The 18,299-nt window shown below is 36.4% G+C and overlaps 1 protein-coding gene across 3 annotated transcripts in view; it reads right to left on the bottom strand.

Moving 5' to 3' along the window:
* Positions 1-3,433: 3,433 nt before the first annotated feature.
* The window catches only part of WIF1 (Wnt inhibitory factor 1), a 50,723-nt gene continuing 35,857 nt past the window's right edge, over positions 3,434-18,299 (bottom strand). The window contains exons 8-11 of one of the 3 annotated variants that reach the window (XR_015728740.1): positions 15,313-15,408; positions 13,065-13,160; positions 6,934-7,029; positions 3,434-4,214 (exon numbers count right to left, since the gene is read on the bottom strand). Coding sequence is in view for 2 of the 3 variants with exons in the window: in XM_034402842.3 (XP_034258733.1) it covers positions 4,093-4,214; positions 13,065-13,160; positions 15,313-15,408 (314 nt within the window). In the remaining variant the exon portion in view is untranslated. The remainder of the gene's footprint in view (positions 4,215-6,933; positions 7,030-13,064; positions 13,161-15,312; positions 15,409-18,299) is intronic. The other 2 variants (XM_034402842.3, XM_034402844.2) reach the window with 2 other exon arrangements.

Raw genomic sequence — 18,299 nt, 5'->3', positions numbered from 1 at the left:
TTCTTTTCTTTAGACTAGCCAGACCCAAAGCTGGCAGCTGTTCTTCATATGGTTTAGTCTCATGGCCTTTTATTGTCTTAGTTGCTCTTCTCTGAACTTTTTCCAAAGTCTCAACATCTTTTTTGTAGTATGGTGACCAAAATTGGTTGCAGTATTCCAGCTGTGATCTTACTAGGGTTTTGTAAAGCGGCACTAATACTTCACGTGATCTTGATTCTATGCCTGTTTATACAACCAAGGATTGTATTAGCTTTTTTGGCTGCTGCTGCACACTGCTGGCTCATATTCAAATGATCATCCACGAGGACTCCAATATCCCTCTCACAGTTACTGTTTTTGAGCCAGGTCTCGCCGAATCTGTACTTATATCTTTGATTTTTCCTGCCTAAATGTAAAGCTTTCCTTTTCTTCACATTAAAATTCATTTTGCTGGTTAGGGCCCATTGTTCAAGTCTGTCAAGATCTTTTTGGATCTTGAGCTTGTCTTCTGGGGTGTTGGCTATTCCTGCCATTTTAGTATCATCTGCAAGTTTGATGAGTTCCCCTTCTATTCCCTTATCTAAATCATTTTTGATAAAAGAGATTGATTTTGAACAAACTTGTTGGTTTTGCCAGCACAAACATCTTGAAAATCTGTAAGACAAATGTTTGGAATTTGACAGGGCAATTTATCAATACCAATCTACCAATCAATTGTTTCTGTGATGTTCTGTAGGTAACTGCAAGTTATTTAATAGTTTTAAATAATCTAGTTTGGTCTAGTGGTTAAGGCATCAGGCTAGAAGCCAAGAAACTGTGAGTTCTAGTTGTGCCTTGGGCATGAAAATCAGCTGGATCTTTTCGGGCTAATCACTATGTGAGGTCAACCCCACTCACCTCACATAGTTATTTTGAGGAAAATAGGAGGCAGAAGTGTTAGGTACAGTATATTAGCCGCCCTGAGTTATTTATAAAAAAAAAAAAATGCAGGACAAAACAATCTAAAAAAAATAAACCTCTGATCAATCCTTGTATAAAAATAATAATTTCATTAGAAATTAATGTTTATTACCATTTTATGAACTACTCTTTAGAAATAAGCCTCACTGAATTTGGTGGAAGTATGTAAGTGTTGGTTTGTTTCATTCCTATTTTTCATCAGAAGTTTATTCCACTGAGTTTATGAGCTTATTCCCATAAGTAGAATATATTTCATTGTATCATTACTCTGGGTTAAGTAATTAAAATATCCAACTGCAATATAGAAGCAGGATGCATTAATGTCTTTAATTATGTTAAATTTTTATACATCTCTTGAAATTATTAATAAAGAAATAGCTGCTTTTTAAAAAGCCAAGTTGGCAGTGTATCAATTATAAAAAAGAACAAAACACAAAATAAATGTCATTGACAACCATGATTCAGAGCATAATAAAGCATAAAACACAAAGCACTGGCACAGGAACTAAGATTTTTCTCTAAGATGTCTCAGCCAATTCTATGGGAATAGAGCAATATTCGTATTTGGTTTCATTAATGTTAAACATTCAACTATTAATAAGGCCTACTATGTTAGATGATATAATATTAAATGCATACAATTGATTTTGGCAAAATTATGATATAACACTGAAACTCAGTTCAAATATGCATAATCAGAGCTTGAAGGGCTGTGCATTAGAATGCTGTTTAGTAGAGTGACTAGATCTGGGCTATTAAAATATAGATAACCACTAGATAGGAGCAAAGAGTTATAACTTTCTATACCTCCTGTCTAATGGGCATCTGAATTCTTGCAGCCAGATCTAATAGCCCTATATCTAATTACATTCTTCTGCATCAAAAGCCATAAGCATCTTGGCTGATATTCAGCTATTTTTAAATTTTCCCACAATGCTTCTGCCATAACATTGTTTCAGTGAATCATGTGAACTTAAATTAGTGCCTCTCAGACAAAAAAGTATTCAAAGAGCAGACATTTGTTATAATCCTTCCTGATGCACTGGGCACCAAAATAGCTGTCTATTGAATCTATTTTTTTTTTTTGGCATGCCTGTTATATTGAGAATGCTTTTCATTTGTTTCTAATTTAAATACAAAGTTGTTTACCTATACAGAGTGCATGCAATAATACTTCTAAAACAAATGAATTGTAATATAATTCTGTATTCAATCTTTTTATTTCTAACATACTTGTGAGCCATTGACATCATAGTAGTAGACCACATTAATAAAAACACATGTTGCAGGAAGATGACAATAAATTAATATATTTTTAATAAAAAATGTGCTAGATTGAAGGTTATGATTCATTTGTATTTATACTATCCACCAAAAATAAAATAGGATAGAAATTGATAGCCTTATTATTACTCTAACATTTCAATATTATAGTAAGCGCTTTATCACTTTAATTAGATAGTTCAAAGCAAGTTAGTTACATAGTAACCTGATTCATACTTTTGTGTTCTCATTTAGCTATGATTTATTGAATAAACTAGACATGGTTAAAAAAAAGTTTAGAGACCATGATGGCAGGGCACCCAATATGTTAATCAAATCCAGATGAACTACATTATTGTGATCCAATGAGCAAACCAGACCTTAGATCCCCTTGAAAGCCTTGAGTACTAGCTCAAGTTTTGAGTAGCAGACCTTTAAATACTTGGAATGTACTCCAAGTAGGACAGCCTGTGGAGACAACCTGCAAACTACAGCTGTCTAGAAAGAGCAGCTAGGCCGTTCAAAGGTCAACTGTGCCACTGTGGGTCAATATTACTGAGTTCAATAATGCTTACTCCTAAATAAGTATACAGAGGATTGCTGCCTTGTTATGCAAATTCTCTTTCAAGGACAGCCCTCCACCTTTTCCCAAAGAAAGTACAATAGATTTAAAATATGTACTAGCTCTTTAAGAGAGTAAGGCCCTTATGTAGGCTCTTACATTCTTGCAGACTATCTCAGTAAAGTTTCTATTGATGTTTTTGGTTCTCAAGCAGTTCAAAAGAGACAGATGATAGGAAGAAAGGATAGCAATAAGAAATGATAGGATAACAATAATGTTGTGACAATATAAAAGAGGGCATTGGATCATTGCCTTGGGGTTGTCTCCTTGCAGCTGTCTCAGTCATAGCACAGTAAGTAAAGCTTTAGGAAAACAGAGGACGGTCTTGGAATTCCAGGGTAGGCAATCTGTAGTCCATTGAAAACCTTGCATCATTCCACCAAGATTTAATGATTTAATTAATGTTCAGGATGATTTATGAAGTCATAACAGTGTATGTGTGGGTTCTGATTATACATAATATCACTCTGGTAGGATGGGTAAATAGTTTTCTTATTTTTATGTGACTTTTTAAAATATTTGTTATAAAGCTCTGTTCCTTTTTCAAAATATACTTTAGGAAATGTCTGCCCAGCCCCAGTTTCATGAATTGTTACATCTCAACACAAACAAAATAAAGCAGCATCTTTATTTAATATATAACCATAAGTACAAAAATGTTTATTACATAAGACCTGTTTTGTTTATATTATATTGCTATAAGACAATACAAAGAATGAGTTCATAATTCCATTTTATTTCCAATATATTATATTGTTTCAATACCACAGCCCTGATGCATTTCATATAGAGCACACTGTAGAAACAGAAATTGATTTTAAGTTAAAAAATATTAAATAAACTACAAGAAGCCCTTCAATCCGAAATAGAAATCAAACATACATTTCTATTCCTTCTACTTGCTTAAGCTAGGTTGATTAAAGAAAAACTATATGTTCTAGACTGCCATTTTAAAATTCACCCTTATTAATTCTGAGGAATTTCTGAGCATGTGGGTGTAACACTCCCCTCCCCCCAATTCAATAAAGAACTGAAATATAATACAAAAAGAAACCAATCAAAGCACTGAAAACAAGCCTACATAAATGTGTTAGAGAAACAAAAGTTTCAAAGAATAATAAGTATTAGCTCTGGGATTTATAATGAAGCTAATAAAATTCAGGCCAGTAATCTTAAAACGTAATGAACAGCATTTTTAATATTGAACACATGAGAGGTTAATGAAGGCTGGAACGTTGTGTAATGTAAAACATTTCAGATGTTGCAGTTCACCAGATATAATTGGATTCAGGGACTGCTTGGCTCTCTTCAGCCTGTTTAGGTGATGGTGTCTGCTGCCTGTGCTTGGTGCCTGTTGGCCTCAGGGCATTAAGAAGATTGGCTCCATATCCTAAAAAAATAAGCCAGTTCAAAACTAAAGAACTACCAAAGGAGATCTGTTGTTGTCACTGTTAATATTTCACATTCAAAAGTATTCTACATTTGAAACGAAGTTCCAGGGTGTAACAATGTCTTTATCATTGTAGAACTGTATCACTTCTATTTCATTGTGAATAATATTACTTTTCTATGATTTTAATGGATCTATCATGTTACATCTTTCTCCTCTACAGTTCAGAAAACCAATTCATGTCATCAATTTCAAAGCACTTAACATATTATTCCAACATAAATCTGTAAGTTTAATAGCCTAAGATGGCACAATATTTCATTGTTTCTGCAACAATATTGTACAATAAATCCAGCCATTCAACCTTCCATGATATCTCATTTCCATTTCCATATCTTCCTAATTCAATGGTTCTGGTAGAATAAAAAATCTTTTTCTGTTTTATTTTTTGTGCTTGAACATGCTAACACCTTTTCTATGCCTTTACAAAAACACACTTCTAGATAATGAGGTCACCATTAGTATTTGTGTGTGTGTATGTGAGTGTGTATGTGTGTGTGCATGCGGAGGAAGGGGGAGACGGAAGGGGGGGGGGAGAGAGAGAGAGAGAGAGAGAGAGAGAGAGAGAGAAAGAAAGAAAGAAAGAAAGAAAGAATGGAAATGGGTGGTAGACTGTAATAACCCTAAATTGTGAAACAATGGTGGTAAAATTTGAGAGAATGTTTTACAGTGAGGGTATTCATGATCATGTCCTTGCTCTTCAAAGTAAGAGCTTAGGCTATTGCCCAGGCTGATTCACAATTGAGGAAATGTACTACCAGTAGTTCAATTGTTTGCATTTGGAGAGCAAATTTAGATAGCTGTGGGGTAATGGATAAGGCAGGAATACCAGAGGGAATCCTGGTTATTTGGCAAGATAAAAGATTTAGATTGGATTCATTAGATAAAGCATATGAATTTTTTGAAGATCATTTTACTGCAAGTGAAGAACAGGAAAGCAGAGAAGAGATAGGAAGTAAAAGACAAAAAGAAATACAAGTAGAAGAAAAGACTTCGCAACAAGAAGAGAGCAAAAATGAAAAAAGAGAATGAGCAGAACGAGAAGGTGCAAGAGCAAAGGAACAGACAGCGATAAGAACAACTTGGAGTGTAAAACCTATATATAAATGAAGTGATGGAAGAAGAAATAAAGATGTTATAAATTAACAGAAATGAATTGAACTCCCCTATGAAAAGGAAAAAAAGTTTACGTATCTACAAAAATTAAAATTGGACCTAATTTGTCTTCAAGAAGTGCATATTAAACAAATAACATGGCAACCTATTGGAATACCCCAAAATGGGGAAACTATATTCTGCATTAGCACAACAAAAGAAAAAAGGGGTGGCATTATATGTTAAAGAAATGTTAAAAGCCAAGCAAGTATATTCAGATGAAGAAGGGAGAATATTGATGGTTAAGGTTGTAATAAATCAGAAACAGATTCTTTTGATTGCAATATATGCACCAAATAACAAACAAGAAGAATTTTACAAAAAGCTCCATAAGAAGATAATTGAAATGGCCTATGAAAACATATGTATGATAGGAGACTTCAATGCAGTTGTGCATGTCAAACTAGACTATAGATGCAATAAAAAAAGTTAAAAAATTACTCCCCAAAACTTTTTTTCGAAATGACACAAGAAATAGGCATACAGGATATATGGAGAGTTAAACCCAAAGAAAAACTAATATACATTCTATTCGAACAGACATCAGTCGTGGTCTAGATGGATGTCATGAGAAGAGATGTCCAAGAGGTTGATATAGAAATGAACATATGGGCAGATCATAACCCAATAAAAATTAGGTGGAAGGGACAAAGGAAGAAATTGAGATGGACACTGAACCAAACCATACTAAAGGACAAGGAGTTTATACAAATAATGGAAAAAGAAATAGACTTCTTTTTTAAAGAAAATACAAAATGTTTGGGACATGGCTAAAGCATACATGCGAGGATTAGCTGTAACATATATAGCAAGAAGAAACAAGAAAAAGAAACAACAGCAAAAAACACTACAAGAAGAACTCAAAAAGCTAAAGATAGAATTGCTGCAAGAGCCGCAAAAAAGTAATGTAAAAGAGAAAATGGAATTAATAAAACATGAATTAAACCTCATAGAAAAAGAAGATATGGTACAAAAAATTAAAATGGCAAGACAAAACTTTTTTGAAAATGCAAATAAGCCAGGCAGATGGTTAGCATACAAACTGAAAAAAGAGAAAGAGAAGAAAATGATACATAAACTGATAGATGAGAAGGGGATCCTTCACCATCAAAATGAAGATAAAAAAAGACTTCCGGTTGACGTCGTGGCGAGAATGGCTTGGAAAATAGCGGTCTCCGCTGAGCCATGCGAAATCCAGCCGGCAACTGCTGTCGGGAGACCCTATGGGGGTCAAAGCTGCCTTGTAGGGATGGCGAAGAAAGGAGAGGTACTTTGTGTACCATGAGGAACTCGCAATTTCCTCGTTAGGTCCAAAGCAAGCTCTCCTGAGCAGTTGCAGGGACGATGGCCATTTTTGGCAAATCATAAGTTGGGATAACCGGGACCATAAGATTTGTGCTGGAGCGGTCCATGGACAGAGCATTGAAACTGGGTAAGATAACTTCCAACTCTTACTCTAAAGACTTAACTTAAGTACAGGAATTTCAAAAAATAATCTCCTCACCAGCGAGATTGGCCAAGATGTTCTTGAACAGATCCCCAGAATGTTGGAGGTGTGGTCATAAACAAGGAACATTCTACCACATCTGGTGGACCTGTCCTAAGATTAGAAAATACTGGTGTAAGATAAGAAAGTGACTGGAGGGGATAACTGAACAGAGAATAGAAATGAAGCCGGAACTTTTTCTTTTGGGCATTTTTGAAGGGAAAATGGAGAAAAAATTACAATATATAACATTACATATATTAACTGCAAGTAGAATTGTCCTAGCACAGAACTGGAAACAATCAGATATTCCTCCAGACCAAATTATAATAAAAAAAAATTATGACTGTGCAGAAATGGACAGACTGTCCATGGAAATGAAGGAGAGGGAAGAAACCAAGTACTATCAAAGTTGGAACAGATGGTATTCCTGGCTTGAGAGTAGACGCAAAAAATAAGGGATAATCTGCTTCCAATATAATATGTAGAAGGTAAAATTGTTGAAGAAATATAGGATATGAAACTGAATTACGAATAGAGGTTATTACAATTCAAATAAGGATGTAATTTAAGATAGAGATATATAGAATTAGAATTTTTGTAAATATGTTTGTTATGATAGAGATAATAATATAGAAATGCTGTCATTAGTGAAAAAAATTTGCTATATCTTTTTCTGTATTTTTTGTACTGTTTGTTTTATATGTTGGAATAAACACTATTTTTTTTAAAAAAATCTCCCAGTGTTAAGGAAGCAGTGATTAGACACATGGAGAAGATTAAAGGCCGAAAAATTAAGAGGTGAAAGAAATGCCCAAAGGAAGCTTTAAAATACAGAAAGCCTGGAAAAAAGCTTAAACAATCTGAAAGGTGATTTTGGGAGAAACCGTCTTTCTTATTTGTATCTTTAAACCCCCTGGACTTATCGGATAATCAGCTATTTTTGACATACTGTTTAATGTTGGAGTTTGGAGCAGGAGAGCCATCTACTGGAAGAAGAGGAGTACTACAGCATGAGAACTTTTAATGAAAGTGACCTTGATTCTATTTTAGAAGACTATTTGGATATTTTGAAATACTTAGTGAGTTTCTTTTCTTTTTTGAATATTTTTAAGATGAACTAAATTGCAAATAACTAAACTTTATTGAAACTGGTTATTGAATTGTGGACTTGAAAGATTGGAGGAAACCTAGTGGATTAATTTGGATTTGGATTATTAATGCTATTTGACAGAACATTCTACGAGGCAAAAGAAGAAAGGTGATAGAAGAAAAGAGAAAAGAAGAAAAGTTAAATAAGATTTTAAAATTTGGACAATTGGGAAGACAAATAAATGGAAAACCATCAGGCTGTAAAATACTAAAGAACTTTAAAGATTATAAATTTAGGGGATTTGGAGGTATAACTATGGGATTGATTAAATCCTATTAATAATTGGCTCTGTTGGAGTTTTAAAATATCGAAACATTGGAACCTTAGAGGTATATTGAGTAATTTTTATCAAATTGTTACAAAATGGATTATCAGGGGATAATAGAGGTACAGTATTTGGGAAAAGTGTATTTTTGAGGTTTGAAGCTGTCATCTTTTGGCAATGAGCCAATCAGATCACAGTAGGATTCAGTTATTGATGTCATGTATTGAAGCTGAGAGAAGGACATTTGTCAGTGTGTTATATGATCACTATCAAGTTGGTTGGGTTTTTTTTGTGTTCTTTCATTTAGTGAGCTTGTAAAACATAATAAAATTAAAGTAATGGTGCAAAGAGTTGACTGGTTGCCCAGAAAGCGATGTAAAACAGTATTATTAAGTGAACAGTTATAAAGAAATTAGAAGAAAAATTGGTGGAAACTTAAACAAAGGTGGCATTTCTAAGTTCTTGAAGATGTATAAGGAGACTCAGTCACTATAAAACCACACTGATAAAGTCAGGAAAAGGTGGACAACACCTTTGATGATAGAAGAATTAAGAGACTGTGCCTACGTGACAGAAGAAAATCATCTGGGTGTATACAAGATGAAAAGGCGCAATGCAATATGAAGTTGAGTGCAAGGACTGTTCAGTGCAGACTGTAGGACTTTGGCCTAAAATCTAGAATTCCACAAAAAAAGCCACTTTTATCTCTCAAAGTTTTAAAAGCATTACATTCTTGATTAAATTATCTTTCCATTGATATATAATTTTATGGTACTATTCCAAAAAAAAAGTGGTGTTATTAGCCATCAAATCTCAAAAATAAACTTTTCTCAAAAGATTTCCACAATTTTGGCCACTACTGTATATGAAGAAATAATTTTGATGCTCAAAAGTATGCATGAAACTATAAAGAACAATAAGGAGACAAGGGGATTGTCTAAAGATAAAGAAATGAGTGTAGAAGTCTCTCAACAACTGGGGGAAAAAGATGAACATGATATTCAGAAAATAGATGAGAAATTAGAAGAAGCAGTGGAAGAGAAAAATCAAAATGAGATGCAAGAAGATAAAGATAATGAAGAGAAAGGATTGATAAGTAGGAATTAAATAGACAATTCCTTAAAAGTTTATAATAGAACAGAGAAAAAAAAGAAAAATCTCTTCAAAAAAAGAGAAAGGTTTAGAGGAAAAAAAAGAAATATCTTCAAAAAAAAAAAGAATGACTTATAGATGGGTGCTCAAATGATACAGCAGAAAGAGACAAAGGGCAAACCAAAGGGAATACTCAGTGGGTATAAAAATATCAAAAAAAGTTATAGGATTCAAAGAGAGAGAAATAAAAGGATGATTAAAAAGTCAACAAATGATGGAACTCCAAAAAGGTTAAGAGATGATGGATAATGATAAAATATATTAATAAAATGGAAAAGTAGAAAATACAATACTAAGAGATAATATGATTTATTATAATTAAAAATAAACTAAGGTTAGAAGGTGGAAGTTTAAGATTAGGTAATCTAATTGGATTATTAATGTTAACAATGTGTTAAAATATATTGTGAATTTAAACTCATAAGAAATTGTGGGGATTTGAGATATAGTCATCGGATTGATTAAATTTTGTTAACATTTGGCCTTATTAGTAGTCCTAGACATTTGGGATATTGAAATTATGGTTGAATAATGAGTAATTTTTAAAATATTAAATATTAGTGACTTAGTAGGGGATAACAAATACATGGTGCAACAAAATGTTATTTATGTTTAAATGAATTAATGGAAAAAATGATAAAGAATTATAAAGAGAGAATGGTATTGTTGAAGTTGGAAGATTAGGATTATGCATACTTATTTGTATGGTATTATTATTGTTAGCATTGTTTAAAAATGACTTTGACCCAGTCAATACACTGTCAAAGAAAATAATCCAGTAATTCTATGGAAAACTTTACAGTCAAGAAAATGTGTCAGAAGATACAATAAAACAATACTTAGAAAAGGCCAGATTACCCAAAATAACAGAGAAACTGATGTTAAACGAAAGAATAACAATGATGGAATTAACAGAAGCAATTAAAAGGCAAAAAAACAATAAAACACCTGGACCAGATGGGCTTCCAACAGAACTTTATAAACATCTACAAGATGTCTTAGGCTTGTCAATGTTGGAGATCTATAATGATGTGCTGTTAAGGGCCAATCTTCCTAAAATATGGGCAGATGCAAATATTACCTTAACACCAAAAGAAGACTCGGATTTACAGCAGATAAAGAACTATAGACCAATATCATTATTAAATATAGACTACCAAATATATGCCTCAATAGTAGCAGAGAGACTAAAAAGATTCCTGAACGAATTTATACACCCGGACCAGAATGGTTTCTTACCCAAAAGACAAATTAAAAATAATATGAGAATCATTTTGAATACAATAGAATACTATGAAGTACACTCCTAAAAAACAGATAGCGCTGATCTTCTTAGATGCACAAAAAGCCTTTGATAACCTGAATTGGCAATTCATAATACAACAATTAAAATGTATGGACTTTGGTGAAATATTTATAAATATGATTAAGGCAATATATTCTAAACAAATGGCAAAAGTGATAGTAAATGGGGATATGATAGAGAATTTCAACATAATTAAGTGTGCAAGACAACGATGTCCTCTGTCTCCCCTATTATTTATACTAACTTTAGAAGTCTTGATTAGAAAGATCAGACAAGACCCAGAAATAAAAGGTATGGAAATATTTTTTTTTTTTACAAATTACAGACGTTTGCGGACGATCTAGTATTTATCCTAGAAGAACCATTAGAAATGGGACCTAAATTAATTTTAAAAATAGAAGATTTTGGTGAAGTAGTAGGATTAAAAATAAACAAAGACTAAAATGTTGTTAAAGAATCTTACAAATAAACATGAATTGATGGAAAAGATGGGCATTCATATAACTAAAAAAGTAAAATATTTAGGAATTTGGTTAATGGTGAGATGTGCAACCATTAAAGAAGATAATTATTTTAAATTAATACAGCAAATAAAGATAGACCTGGAAAAATGGAAAAACTTACAGCTGTCAATGGTTGGAAGAATAGCTACAATAAAAATGAACATTTTGCCGAAGTTATTTCTGTTTTAAACAATTCCGATAAAACTAGAAAAAATGTTTTTTGAGGATTTAAATAAATTGATTTTGAAGTTTATATGACAAGGGAAAAAGGAAAAATAAAACTGAAAATGCTACAAGAAGCTAAAAATAAGGGGGGATTTGGATTACCTGATTGGGAGTTGTCTACCAGGCCTCAGTGCTTCCATGGGTGAAAGAATGGGTTAATTTGAGGAACAAAAGAATTTTGACTTTAGAAGGACATGATTTATGGGCAAAGCATGTAAGCCATTTCCTCCTTTCAGTGATCCATGAAAGTGCATCTATAGTATGTAGATAATAAAGTTGAAAAAAGGTGAATAATATTTTTACAGAACTATAGATATGTTGAGGCTGTGTGTGACAAGGAATGGCTGGGAAGGGAGGGGCCAGGCGAGGCACCCCTTGACGTGAGTGACATTGAGTTGGCCACGCCTACCCAGTCACATGACTATCAAGCCACACACCACTGTCACATGACCATCAAGCCATGCCCACAGAACTGGTAGTAAAAAAATTTAGAACCCACCCCTGGCTTATATGATGTTTATGCTTGATATTATTAACTACTGTGTTTCCCCAAAAATAAAACCCTGTCTTATATTTTTTTGAACCCTGAAATAAGCGCTTGGCTTTTTTGCCATGCACTCAAAAGCCCAATTGGGCTTATTATCAGGAGATGTCTTATTTTGGGGGAAATAGGTAATTATAGATAAAACTGAAGAGAGCGTTTAATTAAATAACGGAAAATGTTTAATAAGGATATGTGAAGAATATGATGAATAGATTTTGAGAATAATAGCGATAGCTGTTGTATGTATAAGAGTTATTATTTGTATTTAAAAGAGATTATACCAATCAGTACACTGCCATTGTGGATATGGAAATTTTATATGTAATAAAAACATTTATAATAAAAAATAATATTAAAAAAAAGGCAGGAACACAGGAGAATGTGAGTTCTAGTCCCGCCTTGGGCACAAAGCCAGTTGGATGACCTTGGTCAGATCACTTTTCTCAGCCTTAAGAAGGAGGCAATTGCAAACTATTCGGGGGGGGAGGGGGGCAGGAACATGCCACAAAAACTAAAGGGACTTGTCCAGACAGTCTCCGAGAATCAGCTATGATGGAATGGAAGAAAAAAAGTACTTACACTGTCAAAGCAACAGCCATTATGTTAAAATGTGGCACTGTGGCATTACTGAAAACTGTTGCTTGGAACCCAGTTGTTTGGAAACAATAACTGATAATTTATCACCATCAGTCATTCTAGACTTACATATTTAATGGTCAATAGTTGTTTTGCATGCTAGGATTTCAGCTGAAGATTACATCCTTCAGATAAGATTACATTGTCACTATGACCTGAACCTATTTTTGGAAATTTGTCACTTACCAAAAAAAAAAAAAAAAAAAAAAAAAAATGGTGCGGAAGGGGAAATCGGCCACAAAAAAAAAAAAGTGAATTTTTTGGTCAGAACCCGATTTGGTCCTGGTCAGAAGTGTTTATGACCAGAGGTTCTACTATAACACTCATACAGACATATCTAAAAACTTAGATTTATCAGGACTTACTTTTATTGCAGTTCCTTCCATGCCATCCATCTTGACATTGACATACATTTGGCTCAATACAGATTCCATACAATCCACAGCTAGGTTCACAGACAGCTATAATGGGTTATATGAATATCAAATGTCTTTCTCCACAAGAACCTTATACTGTATTGTACAATTCTTATTAATATGATGTGAAGACAATAACCCACTCTTGAATCTGCCACTCTTCACTTTTCTTCCAGCCATCAAGATATCTAAACCAAGTAACAGTACCCAAATTCAGAAAACCTAAATTGTGGCAAGATTTACTGACCTTCCACCATGTTGCTCTTAAAAGAAAATTTTGAGGTATAAAGTAGGTAGTCTTTGTTTAGCAACTGCCTCATTTAACAATTGTTTGCAGTTATGAAGGTGATGAAAAAGTACCTTTATGAGTAAACCTTTCATTTATGACCTTTGCAGGTCAGTAAAGAAAACTGAAGTAAGATCATAAGTACAGACATGGTTTCGCTTTCTGACTTCTTCACTTAATGACCAAGTTGCTGATTACAATTGTATTTGCTAAACAAGGACTGCCTCTATTCCATTCAAAGACTTTGCCTTTGTGTTGAAGGAGTTAATGAAATACTAATCTATGTTTTAGTATATTGCCCTGCTTATGCCCCTATTACAGGTAATGTCTTCCTGGTTGATCACATTTCCAGATCAACTGGATTCATTCTGTTTATAGTTATGATGGCCCAATTAATATAATTTGATTTCTATGAATGTAACTACTTTTTGCTTTATTAACTGTAAAATATATTGTACTAAGATCATATCAATTTTATAATTATTTAGTTTTATTATGATTTTTATTTGCTGTCTCAGAATTTGTTGTCTTGTGTTTTTATTTGATCAATGATTGCAGTAAAGATTATTGATTGACTGATTAACTATTTATTTATTTATTTTTTATTTTACTTCGAATTTATATACTGCCCTTCTTCCTGGGAACTCAGGGCGGTGTACAGCCAGATAAAAACACATAATATAAACATTAAGAACAGATTAAAAGGAAATATCTCAATTTGGCCAAAAATTAAAAAACATACAAATTTAAAATCATTTAAAAGGCATTGTTAGGCCAGCCCGGCTTGTTGGAAAAGGAAAGTTTTAAGGGCACGACGGAAGGCACGGAGGTCTTGGATTCTCCTTATCGCTGGGGGCAGCTGATTCCAGAGGGTGGGTGCCCCCACAGAGAAGGCCCTCCCCCTGGGGGTCACCAGCCTGCATTGCTTGGCTGATGGCACCCCGAGGAGGCCCTCTCTGTGGGAGCGCATGGGTCGATGGGAGGTCGTCGGTGGCAGAAGGCGGTCTCGGAGATAACTAGGTCCTATGCCATGGAGCGCTTTAAAGGAGGTAACCAACACCTTGAAGCGCACCCGGAAGACCACTGGGAGCCAGTGCAGCTCACACAGGAGCGGTGTTATGCAGGAGCGCCATGCAGCTCCCATAATTACCCGCGCGGCCACATTCTGGACTAGTTGGAGCCTCCGGGTGCTCCTCAAGGGGAGCCCCATGTAAAGAGCATTGCAGTAGTCCAGGCAAGAGGTGACGAGGGCATGAGTGAGTGTGCACACAGAATCCCGATCAAGAAAGGGGCGCAACTGGTGGATCAGGCGAACCTGACAAAAGGTCCCCCTGGCAACAGCCGTCAGATGTTCCTCCAAAGACAGCTGCATATCCAGGAGGACTCCCAGATTGCGCGCCCTCTCAACGGGGGCCAAAGACTCGCCCCCGATAGTCAGCGATGGAGTCAGCTGACTATATCGGGATGCCGGGAACCACAGCCACTCAGTCTTAGAAGGGTTGAGCTTGAGCTTGTTCCTCCCCATCCAGATCCATACAGCCTCCAGGCACTGGGCCATCACTTCAAGGGCATCGCTGGGGTGGCCTGGGGTGGAGATGTACAGCTGGGTGTCATCAGCGTACTGGTGGTATCTCACCCCAAAGCCACGGATGATCTTGCCCAGCAGCTTCACATAAATGTTGAACAGAAGGGGCGAGAGGACCGACCCTTGCGGCACTCCACGGATGAGAGGCCTCGAGGTCGACCTCTGCCCCCCTGCCAACACGAACTGCGACCGGTCTGAGAGAAAGGAGGAGAACCACCATAACACGGTGCCCCCCATCCCCAACTCTTCCAACCGGTGCAGCATGATACCATGGTCGATGGTATCAAATCTTCTATTAATACTTCTTAAAAAGTTCTCCTACTTACGTTTTGAACAAAGGTCTCCCTGGTAACCTTTGGAGCACTTGCATTTATTTTTACCAGTACATTTACCTCCATTTCGACATGGCTGATGGCATTTGCCTAGGAATAGAAAACGTGACACTAGTGCCTTGCTTTATTTAAATTAAATCTAATCCAGTTTAGATTTCCAGTTGCTGTCATGTCTTTGGTCAATTGAGACTTTCACATAATGCTTGTTGTAATGTAATCTAAGTTGCTATGGATACATATGAAAATAGGAATTCATAGATTGCTGCTACAGGTAGTCCTGGACTTACGGTCACATATGGGACTGGAATATCAGTGGTAGAATGAAGCAGTCATTAAGCAAGATGCCCACATGACCACTTCACTCAATGACCGCAATCCTGTTGTGATCATTAAGTAATCTCCCAGGTCATTAAGCAGATGGAGCAAGGCTACCTGCCAGGGGGGAATCTGTGGGACTGAGATTCCCTTCTGGAAAGTAGCCCTTTTGCTGTTTCTCCACCTCTAATGTGTGATGGCTTCTCTGGATGCCAGCTCAAACAATGAGGAAGAGTGGCTCCGGAGACTTTGGAGAGGGTTTGGAGGAATGCCGGGAAGTTGCTGAGGGCCTTGAGAGGCCAGGCACATTGGAAGGATCATTGGAGGAGCAGTCAAACACCCAGCTGGAGAAGAAAAAGAAGAGATACAGAGCTCAGGGGCTGCACTGGAAGTGCACAGTGGACAAGGTGCACAGCTGCAGACAGCCAGTGGGATGAGGAAGAATTGTCCCCTCTACCTGATCCACAGACATGCAGGGCAGAACAGAGGCAGGCTCAATAGAAGTTGGCCAGGTTATTTGCGAGGAGGCAGGCGTACCCCTCCTAATGAGCTATACCATGGTGTCAAACTCGTGACGTATTGTGATTTTTTTGCCTTTGTGGAGCCGGGGTGGATGTGGCCTGCGTGTGACGCATCTGGCCCACAGGCCACCGGTTTGACAGGCCTGAGCTATACCAATGAGCGCCTATTTAGTTGGACGGGTGGAGCAGGGGGTTGTTGGAAACAATTGCTGGTTCTCCTGCCATGTGCATGCTTTACCTTTCTGACTTCAGTTTCCTTGACACTGGATTGTGCTGCTCTTGCCTATGTGTTTGGACCTTGGTCTTGTTTGTAGATTTTGCACTCCTACCTTGGATTTTGGAGTGGACTTGGCCTATGGACTTGGTAGACTTTTGGTTTTGGATTTGATAACCTTGTACCTTGACTGAGCAGTGTTGGACTCAATAGGACTTTGCATTGCGTGCAAGTGGGGACCTGGGAATTAACATTAAAGGGTTGGACTATCAATAAAGTCTGTAAAATCTCTGTGCATGTTGTGCATGTGGGCTGGAACAGGACACTGAGATTCCTTCCTTTCACTCCCCTTTCAGCTCCGAGATTCTTCCCACCAGAAAAACTCTTTCGTCTTCTAGAAGGCTTCTAGAAATGAGGTGGAGTCCTTTTGGAAGATGGCAGTAGCTTACAAGCTTCACTGTCAGCTTCCCATTGACTTCTAGGGAGGCTGGCAGAGAAGATTGAAAATGGTGATCACATGATTGTGATCATGTTACTGTAAGGGTGACATTGCAATAGATGGTGCTGCTCCACTGTGTTCAGCTGTGATCTTGTGTTCGTGATTTCTGATGCTTCCTGCCAGCTTCCACAAGCCAAGTTAATGGAGAAGTCAGGAGAAAGTCAAAACTTGCTCCCTGTCCCACTGTTTTTATGCTCACCTATTGAAATTCTGTATATCAGTTTAGGTAAGGAAATGTCTCTGAAACAATGACCCAAGAGGTCACAGGATTGTCTATGAATCTCTTCTGTGACATTCAGATAATCTCTGAATGTCATCATATCTATTCACATGGGCTTAAGTGGAAACTTATACAGAATTGTATAGAATGCTATACCACATTAAATTTTCTTTAAGCTAATGACTACATATTTTCTAGTTGATATCCGTGTTCTAATAATCTACAGGTAGTCATCGATTTACAACCACAACTGAGCCCAAAATTTGCTAAGTGAGTTAGTTAAGTGAGTTTTTCCTTATTTTACAACCTTTCTTGACATTGTTGTTAAACAAATCAGTGCAGTTGTTAAGTTAGTAACACGGTTGTTTAGTTAATTTGGGTTTCCCATTGACTTTGCTTGTCAGAAAGATGGTCACATGACCCTGGGACACTGCGACTGTCATAAATATGAGTCAGTTCCCAAGCATCTGAATTTGTTCACATGACAGTGGGGATGCTGCAATGTTCATGTGAAAAACGCTTATAAGTAACTTTTTTCAATGCTGTTATAACTTTGAACAGTCATTCAATGAACTGCTTATGTCGAGGACTACTCATATATCCATTATAAGCTGGTTGGGGAATTCTGGCAGTTGAAGTCCAAGTCTTAAAGTCGCCAAGTTTGGAGACCTCGACCTAGATTGTTAATAACTTATTATAATCAGGAATGCTTATGTATCTGGGATTTCTCATATCGAATGATAACAAATATAGTATCTAATTTTCATCTTTGTATTAGTATATAAACAACAATAAAAATATGCCCAATAGAAGGACTGTACTATGATAGGTAAGTTACACTTGGACTCCCTTGTACATATCAGGGGTGGGATCTAAATTTTTTTACTACCGGTTCTGTGGGTGTGGCTTATTTTGTGGGTGTGGCTTGGAGGTCATGTGACTAGGTGGGCGTGGCTAGCTGCTCAGAATCATTTCTGGAAGGTCCTCGCACTTATGACCAGTCCTCGCACTTACGACCCGACTCATTTGTTTGCTTTTAACACTGATCAGCTGTGGGACGGCCCTTTGAAGCCCCGCGGCAAGAGTTTAAACAGTTTTTTTCCCTCTAGTCATCAGCTGGGACTCAGGAGGCAGCAATAGATTGGGAGTGGGAACAAATAAAAGGTAAGAATAATGTGGGGGGGTGGGGGGGCGGGGGGAAGAACCGGTTCG

The sequence above is a fragment of the Pantherophis guttatus genome, chromosome 7, assembly GCF_059756535.1.
Source record: "Pantherophis guttatus breed Tessera chromosome 7, ASM5975653v1, whole genome shotgun sequence".
In the NCBI taxonomy this organism is placed as follows: domain Eukaryota; kingdom Metazoa; phylum Chordata; class Lepidosauria; order Squamata; family Colubridae; genus Pantherophis; species Pantherophis guttatus.
The sequence above is the reverse complement of the archived record's forward strand: the minus strand, read 5'-3'. Positions and strand labels throughout refer to the sequence as shown.